Here is a 16,730-nt window from a genome sequence, read left to right as displayed (position 1 = left end):
ATGCTAAGTTTATTTTTTGAGTAATTCGAAGGGTCTATGAGGTGAATGTCTCAAATTAGACATTATTTTTTCTATCTTTGGAATTGAGGGAATTTAGTTTTTAGTGTAATTTCTCTCTTTGTTAATTGGTCAAAACTGCTAACAGCGAAATTATTATATTTGGAGCTTGCTTGAACCTACACATTGATTGAAATTCATTGAGTTATTTCAGACTTCTAGACTGAATTGATATTAGTCTAAGATCTCTCGAAGATTCTTAAAAATTTACCCATTCAGCTTGGGTTTTTTATACCGCTCTTGATGCTAAGTGTTTATCACATATATGAAAAGGCGCCCATTTTATAATAACGTTTTTTATTTCAGATCAAATCAGCCATTAGTTTTAAAAGATGTTCCATATGCAAGATTGATGGATTGTAGTCCAACCACAGCGCTTCCATTAAAATTAGATAGTGATTCAAAATTACATTTTGATAAATCAAAATCAATATTAAATGTTCCTGAAAGTGATGTAGCTCCAAAAAATAGCGCATCCGATTCAAAATTAGCCGTAGATTATTTTAATTCACCAGACACAGAAATTATTGAAATAATTCAACCAAGTTCAATGCCAACAACAAGTAGCGAATTCTCACCACAACCAAATATTAAATCTGTAAATATCTCTGAATCGCATCATTCATTGCATGCACGAATTGGCTCTGAAGAAAAATTAAAATATGAAGTACAAAGAACGATATCAATGTCGAGTGAAAATCATTCTGAAGCATTTTTCTCAGCTGACGAAGAAGTGACTGGTTCATCAAGTAGAGCTTCAAGTTTAAAACGGTCAGCGATTGGTACAGGTACTGTGTTACGTCGCAAGGACAGTACTCATCAGAGGTAAACATTTTGTTATATTCATTTTCATTCTCCATTTGTCATACGTTTAACATACATCATATTATTTTATTTATTGATTTTTTGTTAATTTCAATTGTTTGAAACAACAAGGGCATTTTGTATTAACAATTGTTACCGTCTGAAAGCTACATTTGTCTTTGGTAATTACATACTTTTAGCTTTTACGGCTTACGTTTATAAACATTTTGGTGGCTAATAAACACTGAAATTATTTAATACCTCTGAGACATCAATAATTGTAAAAATTTTAATTACAAAAAAAAAAAGTTAAAATTACGTTGGTAAACTTAAACTAAATTAACTTTTTTAGAATTAATATTTTCTCAAAAAACTCTTTTCAATTTTCTTGTTCATTTTAGAGAACCTAAAAATTTGTGGTTCCCTTTAAACTTAATGTATTTGTCCAATATGACTTTGATACTTTGAACGTACAGTGGGGCTAGCACAATTTAGTACTTGCGATTTTGCTGTCGTACTAGGTAAACAAAGCGCCTATGACTGCAAGCTCTATAAAATAAACATTAGTACCAGCACATATCAATTCTGGAAACGTTAAATTAAAAGTTAAGAATGCTACTTGAAAGAGTATAAGCTCTTAACGCCCGTGTATATGTTTAAAAATAATATTTTTGCTCCTGTTGTTTTTTTTTTTGACACTTGTATAGACTCTTTCGGTCAAGCTTCACTTGGGTCGGCTTTATTATTGGAATCAAGAGGAATTCTATTATTAGCAAAAAACCATCGCCTCGACAATATAAATATATTATTAGATTTGCCCTTAATCGGTCGATCAGAATTTAATTTTTTTTTTTTTAATCAATGCAATTAAAAACTACCTTTTATCAATTTTTCGAATTTTCGCATGGTTGTGTGAAGCTAAGATCGTAGACTATTATTAACAAATAAGATTATCTAGAACTTTTTCTTTTTTTTTTTCAAAATCTGAATTCGTGATAAGATTGGTTTATTCGATTTGTTGAAGAGTCTCTACATGTGTTATCAATACGATAATACTTTTGGATTAATTTTTTGGGTTTTTGAATTTTTATATTTTTGATTTTTTTTTTATGTTGCTGTTGCATAACCACATGCTATCTGGTAACGAATCACTTTTAAAATGATTCCGCAAAGGATATTTTCTGTCTGAAAACTATTTATCAATCATCAAAGGATTCATATTTGTATTTCTTAAATTTCTCTTTCATTAAAAATATTTTTGTTTGTTTGGTTTTTTAAAATTAATTCAAATATTATAAATAGGGTGTAACTTAATGATATAACCATATTCTGAACGATGATTTTCTGGTTTATTTTAAGGGAAAAAATTCATTTAAACTCACGCCGAAAATTATGTTTGTGAGATAAGAACTTCACTAATAAAGTATATATATATCTATGATAAAGATAGTTATCTTATTCATTTTCGGAGTTGTTTCAAATATAAAGCTTTTCAAGGAATCTCAGTACAAAATCACTCTCTTGATTATGGTTAGTTATTTAAGTTAAGCCCTCTTATAAAATTCATAATTGGTTTTGGGCTTTTATTTCTCTTAAAAAATTAGCTTTATGTTGAATTCATATTCTGGAATCTTTAAAGGTAGTCTTTTCATATGATGTTTTTATTTTTATCATTAAATAAGTTTGACGCACAACTTAAATCGTAAGTCGTCTTGTTGATTAATGCATGTCGGATGCGAGTACAATAAAAGGTTTTTTATAATAAATTTTAAATATGGCTTATATTGCGAAGATGACCGTCGTCCGTCAGCTGTTAAATCTACATAGCCATGAGCGTTAATGAAAAGATACCTTAAATTTGAATCCTTTGCGGTACTAAAAATATTTAATTAATATAATGAATATACAAGGTGTAATAAGTGTGCATGGCTATATTATTTTCTACAATTTCTACAAAATATAATATAAATGTGGATAAAATCTGTTTATTTATTTAAAACAAACAAAGTAGCCAATAAATATAAAGCTAATAGTAACAAAATTTTGCAAAATTGTCATAATCAATTTTCTAATGCAATTTCATTTGATCAATAACTAGCCTTAATAGTAGAAGATTGTATAGCTAGTCACTTTTTTTTTTCTTATTAAGCTTTGTATATTATTATTAATAACTTTTTATTGGAACTATGTTTCGCCAAACATTTTTGATTTCTCCCCAGTACAAACGTGTTATTTGTTTTGCGTCGATTTTTTTGGAAAAAGAAAATATTAAGATTTTCTAGCATTTTTTCACATTAAAATATTCGAATTTTATTTAAAAAAATAATATGAGATATGTTAAAAGGCTTGACATACACACAAAAACCAAAAAAAGACTCCTATGAAAAATTTAAATACTAATAAATAAACAAATTTTATAATAAAATTGTTCATAGGAAAAAATTTGCTAGTGATCTTAGTATCGGCCTTGATAAGAAAACATATCCAGCTGTTGAGAAAACATTCTCCAATATTGATAATATAAAAATCCCTGATGTCGTTAATCATCACCGCTTATCAAGTCATCGAAGCGATCATGAAATTCATACACCTGAACATCGTAGTGGTGGGGGGCTATTAAATGGTTGTTCGAATCATAGTGTTCACATGCAAAGACGTTTTAATAACATTTCTAGCAGTTTTCGATCGGGAAGTCCACACTTATATGGTGGTACTACTAGTCATCAACTAAATAATAATGGTGGCGATAGTCTACATGATGTATTTGAAACGCATGGACAAGATAATATATTAATTGATTCGTCTGATACACATAGTATGTCTAGTACATCGTTTATATCAGCAGTGTCATCACAAGAAGATATGACTCTAGTTAATTTACATATGCAAGTTAATAAACCAATTATCGATTCACCCTTGTTAATGTCAAGCTATGTTAGTCATTTATCACAAGTTCGGTGTAGTAATTGGAATCAAGCATCATTACCATTTGGAGCCGATGCATTTACAACACCACTTTTTCAAAGAACAGAAGATGGTCGACTTGTTTATATAGGTAAGTACCGGGGAGACTAAATATTGCTTGGGCTATTAAATAGTTTGTAAACATTTTTACATGTCAGATACCAGTCATCTTGAAAAATAATTTAAGATAGTTGCACAACACTCTAATACGAGTCGGAAACCTGAAGTTTAAGTTACGTAGATTAGTTTAAAAAGGACTCAATCAACAGTATTGACCTCATTCAGAAGTCTAAGCACTAAGGGTATAAAAAAACCCACTAATCCCTTTTAAACCTTCACTTGGAACCATGTTCAGCTTTATGCAATATTCATTGTTTTCTCGATATCATCTCTACCCTCACTTCCAAATTATTAAGAAATTATGCCGTCACTATCCTTGATCTTGTCCCTTTTGATGAGTAAATTATGATATCCTTTGTTGTTTATGTGACGTACGTGGTTAACTACCAAATTATTGCAGATATGAAACAAGAATAGGCCATAAACATCAATTCACCTATAAGCCGAAAACATTAATGCCAACTTCACCACCCTATCAGATTAAATGCGTTGAAACCGCGTTAATTTAAATCAATTTTTATAGGTGGGCGTTATATACCAAGATTCGAAACAATATCGGAAGGTTTTACATCCTTAAAAATGGTTAATCGTACAGAAATGATGTACCCAACATCGCCACCTACCGGCAATAAGACACCAACACATCCTTATACTTGGACGAATCAATCATGTTTGGATAAAGAATTTGATACTGAATATGAAATGGGTAATTATTCTAATATTAATTTAAAAAAAGCATTTTTTAATCAGATTAAACAAATATAAAAGAAGAAAATCGTTTTATAGGTTCTCCAGATGAGGATGAATTGCTAGCGACTACAAATCAAAGTGGATCTAGAAGAACAGTTGTTGTAAAATTGAAAGGTGATGTCGATATAATGGTTACTCCAGTTGTTTTAGAATCACTACAAAGATTTGTAGATGCCTTAACTCCGACATTATCAAAATTGCATCCATTAACAGTAATTAATCATTTACATTCAGAATGTATTAATCAAGTTGAGGCCGCAAATATTTTAAAGCAAGACCAATCGTTATCGTACTGGTCACAAATACAAAGTAGTAAAACTAGCACAGCTGAACGAAATATCACTGGCTTAAATTCACAAGGCAATATACAATCATTACAGACGAGTATCTATGAAGAATCAATATCTACGGAAATTCAAGGAACCATAGTATTACCAAAAGTTAACATAACAATGCTTCAAGCTTCGGTCGTCGAAGAAATTATCTCATTTTCTGCTTTAGATAATATTAAAGATTTAACTTGTGTTTCATTATTCGCAGTTTGTTTTGATAGTATAACAATACGATTTCATGATGCGAAACAAGTTCGAGAAATCGTTCAAACATTTCACCATCCTTCTGTACTACCTGCCACAAATAAAAAAACGATTATATCAAATTTAGTTAGTATGGGAAGCGGAACGAAAAATACCTTGCTCACAAAAGAACCAGCCGGTTATCGGGCTAGTGCTGGTAGTCGTACAAGTAATTCGGGTATGAATCGACAATCAGGTATCGATAATCATAATTTTATGTCACGTGCAAATAAAGTGAGTGTGGATAAAAGTGATAATGGCAATAAGTTGGAAAATAGTTTTAAAGGTGATGGTGGGGGAAGTGTAACGAGTGGAGCTGGTCTTAGTTTAGATGCGGGTGAAATATCAGAAATTGCAGGAATATCGGAGAAATATTGTAGTATGGGTAATGTTGTGGTTGGCGGTGGAAATACTGGTATTGGACCAAATCGACCAAGTGTTATTAGTAGTAAAAGTACAGCTAGCTCTGCGCATAGTAAAGGGAAAGCACTACTAGCGGCAGTTGTTACACGTACTGGGCTACGAGGAGTTAAGCGAGATACACTTGGAAGTGAACCAGTTTTTATTGAAACGCAAGAACGGCAACACGAGGAAACTGTCGTCACATTAAATATTGGTAATTAATTTAGTATAAACGCTTCTTATTACGGGTTCCATAAAATACAGGGTGTCCAATTAAATCGGTGGCGTATTTTAAAATAGAATAACTAATACTAAAGTGTAGCTGTGTTTTCATTCGAAAAAATCTCCAACAAAATTTATTAGTTTTTGCTGCCTAATCTATTTTCTTTATAAAAAAAAATGTTTTTGTTTTTTCTATCTTTTATCAGCAACAAACCCAAATAAATTTTTAAATCCCTGAAGGTCAAAAAACCCCATAAGACGCTACTTATTGAACCGACCAAAATTTATTTAAAAATTTATTTTTCTGTATCGACTTTGACACAAACTGAACGATTATTTTTCTTCAAATTAAAGGTAAAATTCACAGCCAATTAAGAAGATTGCGAAACGAAAGCACTATTTTAAAAGACGCATGCATAACGGCCATTCCAGAACATTTTTCAAAAGTACTCTTTACTTGCGCCAGAATTGCCACTCCTTTGCGTAGTATGGATTATTATATTTATACTCACGATGGTGCAAAGTCAAATCAAACAAATGGAAATACATCCGATCAACAATTTTGCTCGAATATCGCCGAAGAGAAATTAGGATTTATTATGTTTGAATGTGGATTAGAAGGAGTTTCATTAAAAGTTGTCAAACGAATACAATTCGAAAAGAAAGACAATCAAGATGATGATAAACCTCGTGCCTCATCAGCCCCACGCACTGATACTGAAGGTAATTTATCGAAAATTCGTGAAGAATCAAGTAATACTGAATCAGTGAATCGAAATAATAAAGCTTCTGATAAATTCACACAAAATATATCTAGTGTGGATTCGTCTAGTACTACTACGATTAAAAATTCTGGTGATGGAAGTCAGCAGACTGGTGAAAGCGATTCAATTGGATTTCATAATAGTTCTAGTACTATAAAAGATATGCCCAATAATAATTCATCAAATCGACAAGGAGTTGTTTCGGTTAAAGACAAAGGAAATATTTCATCATGTTTTATTGAGTTAAAAACTGTTTGGTTTAATTTTGCAGCGCCGCCACGCGCTCCTATTACTAGAAAACTTGATTTTACTAGACTAGATTGGAATCTATTAAGTACAGCTTCACCGGCTATAAATGCTTGGTTGAGTCCAAGTAATCGTTTTGCCATACGAGTTGTGCATATGTATAGATCTTTTTATAGACGTACTACAGGTATTGTGGCGTGTCTTATGGCCGAGGCTTTAGATGTTCAAGGAATTCATATGCCTATCAAGGTAAATTATATATTTTTTATACAACACTCAAACAGGTATGAGCATAAATTTATAATTTAAAATATTTTCAGAGTCGATATAATCGATTAACTCCTTTAGCGAAAACTTTGAAAGAAGATCCATCCTGTCAATTGTGTAGTATTCTACAAAAGTATGTTTTACAATCGGACATGAATGTTATTGAGTTAAATCTGAGAGAAACTGATTTGCCAATGCTTTCTACATTACGACAGGTTAAATTTATTATTCTTTATTCTCAATTTCATCAACATAATTCACGTAAATTAAGTTACGAAGAATTCGGAGGCTTATTTTCCGTCTTACACGTCTATCAAGTTTATCTCTCATCTACTCTACGCGATTTAAATTCGAGCTACAATATAGTACTTCAAATGTAATTTGGAACCAGCTTATTTTTATTCTAATTTTTCAACTTTTACATAGTCTCACTCGTGCAAGCCTCCCAATTTGAATCAAAGAAATGCCTTTTGTGGATGTAAACTTCCTAGCCCCCTTTCCCCTCTTTTTATGTCGAAATATTAAGTATTCTAGCTCTGCTGCTTACGAAATGGTTTTTTTATTTCATCCAGTAAAATTTGTTTGTTTTTATTTGTAACCATTTCTTTGCGAAGTTGATGAAATCGAGGTTTAATAATTGAGAATATAAATTAATTTATAAATAATATATAAATTTTTTAGGGAGTTATTGTTTTAAGTCGTCAATGGAAAAACGTTTTATACACGCCGTTACTATTGGAACATAATTATAAAACAAAATTCACAAAACCTCTAAATGTTACGTTTGCTGTGCCTGAAGTTGATGAGGTATTTCAATTAATAATTCAATTTAATTTAATATTTTACAAGCACTTTATAAAATTAAATAATAAACACATTCTAGGTAAATACTTCTATTGATTTTGTGAACAATATTGCTGGACCCAGTGTGGTACACTATGAAAGTAAGATTTTAAGTTACAAAAAACAAAAAAACCAGGCTTCTATTATGCATTTCCATAAATGTTCATTTTCAAATATTTTTGCTGGTTTTTCTTTGTCTATGTTATTCATTTTCTATTTACTATTATGTGTATTTTTTCCTTGGGGAAAATGAATTTTTCTATGGTAAACGTTGCATGGTTGCAACCTATTTTTATTTTTTAAATAATTCACACTGGGTCAATAGAAATGTATATTATTTTAGTGTTTAAATTAGGTTGTAGTAACTAATTTAGTTAATTTTGGAAAACATAAGCTCAGTCTTACAGAATGTTTTTAGTTTATTAAAACGAAATTTCTTTTTACGTGGCAGATTATTTATACAAAACGGTATGAATTGAACAGGTATCATTTTCAAATGGGAAGATTAATTTTATCAGAAGTGTATCAGACTTAGAAGTGATTAACGTCCGTAGATAAAGTATTGCATAGAGGACGACTTTCGCTTGATCGCAATTTTTAATTCCAAATATCATTAGACAATGTATTTCTAAATACATTTTATCTTTTTATTCTTATAATCGCTATAAAGTATTTAATTACAATTTGTAATCGCTATGTATAATAGTTATAAATCTCATATCCATTCTATATATATTCTGACGATTTGTCAAATCTCAGATAAACTACAAGACTAATACCAAAGAAGATACAAAATTATACTTCTGAATCTTATGAATTAAACTAAATGTACTGTAGCAAAATTTTGTAAAATGAAATGTTTTATTTTCTAATGATATTGGTAGTATATATTATTAACATAAATTCAATAGGATTACTTTAGTTTGGGAATAAAATAAGCGCGTGTTCACAAAATTTGAGAAAGAAGAGCAAATTTTTCATGTATAATTTTAGAGTAATTAATAGATAATTTAATATTTTTGATGCTCTTACTTACTTTACTCGAAAAAAACAGGAAATATTAGTTCATTTTCAAAATCTACATTTGCTGCGCTAAAATTACTCTTAAATGATTTGTATCAAAATTAATAGTAAAAAGTATTTCACATTTTTTGAAATTTTTTTAAGGGGACCTCTTTGGAAAAATCGAGACACTTGTTCTGATTTAATAAAATTTGATATATAGAATAATTACAACCCAAAAAATACAAATACTAGATTCATTTAGCGATTGAGTGAGTAGTTTTTGAGATATTAACTAAAAACCTGTAAAAAAAGTGTTTCTTTCTAATTAATCGTCAGTTGAAATGCATGTTTAGTCCTAATTTTGAGTCCAAATTACCTTGAATAATACAAAGACTTGAAAATCCGGTTGATTTTACCCTGTAGTTCGTCTAGCTAAGTTAGGGCTATCTAATTTTAAATCTTGCCAATTACCTAAACTAAAGAAATTTCGATTAAAAAAAACATTCTGCTATAATCAAATTATAAAAAAACATTTTTTGTTTTTATGTTTTCAAAAATCCATTAGACTAGAGGACAATTAATAGAATATCTACCAAAACTCTGTAAATGATTAACTGTTATTTTATCATATTTACGCATAATTACTTCATTATGCTAAAAAATCCATTGGTTTCGTAAAACATGAATAAGACATATTTGCACGACACTTGATTTTGTAACAGTTAGTCACTTATAGTGAACAGATTTATGTGTGATGTAATAAAATGATTTGGCAATATTACAATTTTAAAATTGTAAAAGAAAGTAAATATTTTTATTATTAAGAAGAAAAAGAAGGTTATGTACCAGACGTTTAGCAAACTTTCTTGCTGCAATCGTTTCCGGTGATTTTAACGATGAATTTCTATTTCTTAGAAAATTGTTCTTGTTATTGCTTTTCTTGTTAAATTTCTAAGTTTCTGGACACTTTAGTTACCAAATTGCACCTGGTATTTAAAAATCGAACAAAAGCATTTAAAAGAGTTGCAGATTGCTCAATTAATTCAAAATTTGTTGAAATGTAGCTAGAAAGTTAGTTATTTTGATTAGAAATATTCGCATTACTTTGAATTCAGGATTGAAAATTTTTTTTGTGAACTGTCAAATCATAACTATATTTAATAATAAATGTTTTACTGTTTTCTTAAATGTCACACTAATTCTATTAAAACGTTTATTTCCACATTCAAGTAATTGATTTTCCCAGTAAATTTGTGTGAGTTATAAAAACGAAAATTATATATCTTTCAACAAGTAATCTAATCGTGTGAATTTCATCTTTGCTGGTTCAAACTGACTGTACAATTTCCAGTGATTGGAGAAACAATATTTAATCCTCGAGCTTTTTCGTTACCTTCTTTTATTTCATCAACAGCCATCGGCATTACGGCTCATAGTGAACTTTAGTCAATCAAACAATGAAGTTCCATAGCATCCTGTCTCGAGCATTTCGTATTATTCGTATTATTCGTATTATTGGAATCCGGGAGTCACCCATGTGTTTATGTGTGCAAACCATTGGTTTCTGCGTGCGTTGGTAAAACGAACAATGTCTTCGTTTTGTAGAATGTCGTTTATTTCTTCTTTAATTTATTTCATTGAGATGATTTTATCTATGATCAGATCTTTAACGCATTTATTTGTGGGCGCAGTATGTTATCAGGAACGTATCTAAGAATTTTGAGATAGTTTAATTGGATGGGAGACATTGAAAATGTGTCCCAAAACAAAGAAGACTGTTTTTTCTACCTTTGCCAGCCAGGCATGTGTTTGTAGAAACGATTGTAAATCAAAATGTCTTATATCGCGGACAAAATGACAGCAAAAACTTTTGCAAGAACTATTTTTGCCTTCCAACTTTGCATCATTTTTGATGACATGGAAAAGACAATAAAGAAAACCTTTCGATTTAGATGTATAATTTACTTGGAAATGGAAATAATTGTCCTTAAGTGTAATTAATTAAAAAAATTGTATTAAACATAGAATTTAACTTCTTAGTAGTATTTATATGTGGTGTAAGTGCTTCTATTTGCTTGATCATAGCCAGGGTATACAGATGGGGAAAACAGTGCCGAGGATAACGAACCAAACGATGAGTGTGCTGTTCTACTCAACACCCAACATAGTACAATACAACATCCTAGTTCTTCACGTATGTTTATTATAAAATATTGTATTTAACAAATATAATTTAAGTTTTTTTTTTTAAATCATATCCTAAAATCATTTCTAACAATGCTTGTGTATCATTGCTTTTTTTTATTTATTAATATTTTTAAGTATACTCACCAGTTGCATGTTTGAATTTGAATTTTTAACTAATATCTAGGTTTATCATCACTTAAACCAGACGATAATCAATCCCCTGGACCACCGGTTAATTCACCACGAACTATTAATAATCCGGTTGCAGTTGTTATTGGTGGTGTGGAAAATGTTCTTACGTCTCCTAGCCCACCTTCAGGTATTTTTTTGAATTAGTAGAATTTTTTTTGTAAACTGATTGTTCCATTGATTTTAATTTAAACTAATAATCCAGTGACAGTTTAAAGGACTCATCAAATTCCTTAGAGGAAAATACTTTTGATGTATTCAAATATGACCTCAGTAAATTGATTTAAGCTGCTGATCAAATGTCTTAAATGCCATAAAATCCAAAAAGTTCATTTTACAATCACAAACTTAAAACCAAAGTTCATAAATAGGAAATAATACACACCTTGGAAAACTTATTTCTTTCACGTGACTCAAAAAAAAAATAAAAAATAAAAACAACAACGGAAGACTTACGAAACGACATATTCACAAGAAACGTCTCTGGTATATTCCCTATTTTTGTGGTTTGAGTCCTAAATTTTATCCAAAAAATGAGTTTTCGAACTTGGTAGCTATTAAGCCATATTTTGATTTTATAAACTGATTTGTCTGAGTTGTATTCGAATCTACTGAAAGGCTTCTCCTATATGATTTGTGCAAGGTCCTTTATGCCCGTTTATAGATTATTGTTTGTAATAAAAAGAAATGAAAAAAAATTAGATATTAAATATATTTTTTCGAAATTTATTTTTTGATAAAAATCGCAAAGGTGGACACTATAATACAAATGGAACATTCTGTTTAAACATTTTTTACTAAATGTAATTTTGGTGTTGGTAATTTTAATATCATTTGGTTAAAATTTGGCTTTTTGTATTGATTGCTTTTATCAGGAAGAAATAAATTTACAAATAAATATATTTACAAAATTAATCTACTAAAATTAACTGATTAAATATAATATGACGATAACTTCATCAATTACATCATTCATTTACATAATTTAAACAAAAACTTTTTTTCAAAGTTATTCCTAGTTTTACAATGATTTGTTTATCAGAAAATTGATTCCTCTTTCAGAGAGAAACTTTTAAAGAATATTATTTACAGAGTCTGTTTTTTTTTCTTATGAACACAATATAATACGAGCACTAGTTTTCAAAATGACGCGAACAATTTTTTCTCTGCAGTTGACAAATAAGAGACTTAATTTATTTATAAGGTGTTTCTTCTTCGTTCAAGTTTGATTATTTTCTCTACTATGATCCAAATCTATATCGAAAATTAAAATATGAAAGATAATAACTGATTAAATATACTCTTCTTATAAGGTAAAGTCACTCTACAAATATTTCAAACATTTGCATTAACTAAATTACACTCGAAATCATTCTGGATAATGATTCATGGGTGGTAACGCTAGCTTATACGCCTCCATATTCAAAGGGTTAGGATTTCAATGTAGAGACTTTTCGAGATTTGCCATTAATGTCAAAAGTTAGTGTTTCCAATATTTCTTTTTCTCGTTGCTTAAAACTTCTATTTAATGAAAAAAGTTTCATTTGTGTCTAAATCAACCGGAGTTATAACGGTTACAGTAAGTCGGATAAGGGTTACTGCTTTAAGTTCAAGTCTATAAAGAGAAGAATGCTTATAAATTTCTAAATAGTTTCTAAATTTACCAAAATTTCTGTATCTATATGCGCCTGACACATATAAGTTCGAAACTTATAGTCCGAGTTAAGTTCGTGTCTTGTTTAAGTAATGCGTTCCCATGGTGCGGTTTCTTAGTTTAAATACGAGGAAAGTAAGAGACATGCTCTAAACAGGCAGTTTCATATAAATAAGTGTCTTTTTTTTATTTTCATAAGCATAAATCAGAATAGTCAACTCGATATGAATTCTCCCCGTATGTTTGAATTGTACATCTTTATCCATCCCGTGCCTTCTTTTATCGAAATTGATTACTATTTTTCAGCTAAGAAACCGTACATTAGGAATAATTCAACATTTAATAATGATTTTAAGCTAGTTTTAAAAACTTTGTTAGTGTTTATCACATAATATTTTTTAAAAAAATTCAGAAATTTAAAAAAGTATTGTAATGTTTCAGTCCCTTTTAGAAAACATAAATCATTACAACCTACTCAAGTCCCCTCCAGCAGTCGGGCTAGCATTGTTTTTCCCCTGCTAAGTGGTGGAAATCCATTTTTACAAAGACGTAGTCATGATGAAGAGAATACTATAGGTATTAATATCAGTTAATTATATAATAAATTTGCTTTTCACTATACCGGGTGTCTTAGACCACTCGTACACCTTCTGTAAAAAAACGGAAAAGATGTAGTTGAGTGTGTAATTTGAAATTTCATATAAGTAAATCGTTTTTTCAGACTTATTCTCTTAGCTGGTAAGAGATAGAGGAACAATTTAAATGAAAAAGTTGGACCTTATAAAATAACTGAAAGTTTTGTTGGAAACATTTTTTCGAAAAACGATTACATGAAATATATAATATATTATATGAAATATACATAGTATATTAAGTTTAGTCCAAAGTTTGTAACGCTTAAAAATATTGATGCTAGGAAAAAAATTTTGTCATAGGTGTTCATAAAATTACCTAATTAGTCCATTTCCGGTTGTCCGTCCGTCCGTCCGTCCGTCCGTCCGTCCGTCCGTCCGTCTGTGGACACGATAACTCAAAAACGAAAAAAGATATCGAGCTGAAATTTTTACAGCGTACTCAGGACGTAAAAAGTGAGGTCAAGTTCGTAAATGAGCATCATGGGTCAATTGGGTCTTGGGTCCGTAGGACCCATCTTTTAAACCGTTAGAGATAGAACAAAAGTTTAAATGTAAAAAATGTTCCTTATCAAAAATTAAACAACTTTTGTTTGAAACATTTTTTCGTAAACATCACTGTTTACCCACGAGGGCGTTAATTAGGTGCAAATTTTATAGTATGTATTAATACAGGAATATCAGTTGCGTGTGTGTGTGTGTATTTAAAAGTGAATATCTTTTGTTATTTACGTGACGTCAAAAAAACAAACGAGTGCGCATCAACATGTATGTGTGTGTAATGTGTGTAATGAGAGTAATTAACACTGTCTATACATGGTATTTGAACAATTAACTCAGTCAATTGTTTGTTTTCACTTGTTTTAATTAAATTGTCCCCTCTATCTCTTACCGCCTAAGAGAATATGTCTAAGTAAGCTACTTCCGATTTATATAGGAAATTGAAAATATGTTCAATCGATCCGGGATGGTTGATTTACTTAAAAAAGATTTCAAGTTCTTAATTCAACGGCATATTTTAGTTTTTGAAGGCGTGTACATTTGGTCGAAGGTATCCGATATACTCCTTGATAAAACACGTCGAATTCATTTGTTTTGTTGCTGTAATATACAATTTTAATTTATTTTTATTTTTGTTCAGCTAGATTTGTGCAATTCATATTTTTTATTTGTATCGTATTATTTATTATTGTAGACATTTTTTTCTTTGAATTTCAATTTTTGTGATACTATTAACAGCAGATCTTTGCTTTTACTAATATTTTTGGTATTGATAGTACAGTAAAAAAAAAGACTTCAAAATATACTTAGTTTTCTTCTTGAGATTGAAAAGTGCCTTTTTATTTTTTTTAGCTAAACACTTGATAAAGGTAAACGGTAAATAAAATTTTTTCAAAAAACCGAAAAGCAAAAAATAAGCGATATTATTTTCTAAGTTTTTTAAAAATGATTAAAAATTGATTGTTTAGCACTTGTCGATATCATTCTATGATAATTTTAAGAGCCCTGATACCTCTTTATCTTAATCGTAAAAACTAAATATAAATTTTGGAAAATTAATAAGCAGGTATATGAATTCTTGGAAAAAATAGGGGTATTATAAATTTGAAACGTATACCTGTCTGTTCTTGGGACAGCATAATTCCCAACCGTAGTCAGTCCGGGTGGACCGACTTCAATCCGGATGAACCGATTTTTGCTGCAGAACTAAACATCTGATTTTCTGGTCAATTTTATACTTTTGAAAGATATATTTGTATTCATTGTTGTATCAGAAAAATATGTTGATTCTACAAAGTATCCTTGATCTTCTTTCAAACGGAGAGAAAGAAATTCATGTAAATAACTTTATTTTTCAAGTATTTAGCTAAAAATGAAATGAAGGCTCTTTCAAGACGTTCTTAATCTTTTTAACTATTCAATTTTATTCAGTTTCTTAAACCTTTTATTTTACTTTCATACTACTTAACCATTCTCAATAAAATTTTCAATTTTTACTGTACTATAAAACTACGCCAGCAAACATATATTTAAAACATCTCTTTTACACAGGCTACGGAACATTAAAAGAAGAAAAACTACCACATATTAATCTAAACCATGTAAATTCAAATCCTAGTATTTATTCGGTATCACAACACTCCACAACGAGTGGGGAGCATTTCAGTCCTAAATCAAGTACAACAAATACTAATTTACCTGGTGGATCGACCAATAAAATTAGCGCAAAACATGGTAGTAGTGAAGATTTGTACAGTTGGATGGCAAAACAACAAGATTATATTCGTGATAAACTGAGACGAGATCCTAAAAAGGATAAGGTAATTTTTTTCATTTTATTATTTACGGATGAAAGCAAAAAAGAAAGAATCTGTCTGACGTCACAAAATAAATTACAAAAAAAATAAACACTTTCAGTTTTAGTTAAAAATGAGGGTTAATTTGTGATCTAATTCAATTGTTTGATCCTCTTTCAATAAGTGTTAAGCAGAAGTTATGATCATTAAAAGAGTATCTAATGGCTAAGATTGAATACTCGCACAGCGTCACGCAAGCTACAAGAAAATTACTAAAATCGATTTACATACCCTTTTCACGAGCCTGTCGCTTTTGTGTAAACGAATTTCAAACTAATATGAGTGTTGGGCCTTAAAGAATAAAAAAATTATGGGGTTCAAGCCTCCCCGTCTTTAGAAGCGGCAATAGGACAGAAGGAAGAAAATACCTCTAGTACTGCGAGAAAAATATGACCAGAGAACTTCTTACAAATGGCCTAGAAGGCATCTGCTCTAAGATTTTTTTGACAATAGAACTTTGCGCCACATAGAAAAGTTAATATGTATAATCAAAGGACTAATATCAAACTTATTTACGCCTACTTTCGACAAAACTAGTTATACATACAATTGAAGTAGTTTGTCGTATTAACAGAAGAGGAATGTCAGAAGAAAGCACAGTAAAAATTATATGCATTTGGTTAAAGAATTGCCCTGCGCCCGACTTCTAAAATCTGATAACCCGACTTGAGATTGTAATTGTAAAATATAAA

At 30.0% G+C, this 16,730-nt stretch overlaps 1 protein-coding gene across 1 annotated transcript in view; it reads left to right on the top strand.

Moving 5' to 3' along the window:
* Window positions 1–16,730, top strand: part of LOC123300840 (transmembrane protein KIAA1109) — a 42,273-nt gene that overhangs the window by 9,390 nt on the left and 16,153 nt on the right. Inside the window, exons 13-23 of the mRNA XM_044883487.1 lie at window positions 364–882; window positions 3,297–3,916; window positions 4,469–4,651; window positions 4,732–5,886; window positions 6,249–7,153; window positions 7,225–7,386; window positions 7,853–7,978; window positions 11,105–11,213; window positions 11,391–11,525; window positions 13,491–13,625; window positions 15,734–16,002. Of these exons, the coding sequence (XP_044739422.1) occupies window positions 364–882; window positions 3,297–3,916; window positions 4,469–4,651; window positions 4,732–5,886; window positions 6,249–7,153; window positions 7,225–7,386; window positions 7,853–7,978; window positions 11,105–11,213; window positions 11,391–11,525; window positions 13,491–13,625; window positions 15,734–16,002 (4,318 nt within the window). The remainder of the gene's footprint in view (window positions 1–363; window positions 883–3,296; window positions 3,917–4,468; window positions 4,652–4,731; window positions 5,887–6,248; window positions 7,154–7,224; window positions 7,387–7,852; window positions 7,979–11,104; window positions 11,214–11,390; window positions 11,526–13,490; window positions 13,626–15,733; window positions 16,003–16,730) is intronic.

This window comes from Chrysoperla carnea, chromosome 5, assembly GCF_905475395.1.
Source record: "Chrysoperla carnea chromosome 5, inChrCarn1.1, whole genome shotgun sequence".
Lineage (NCBI taxonomy): Eukaryota > Metazoa > Arthropoda > Insecta > Neuroptera > Chrysopidae > Chrysoperla > Chrysoperla carnea.
The sequence above is the reverse complement of the archived record's forward strand: the minus strand, read 5'-3'. Positions and strand labels throughout refer to the sequence as shown.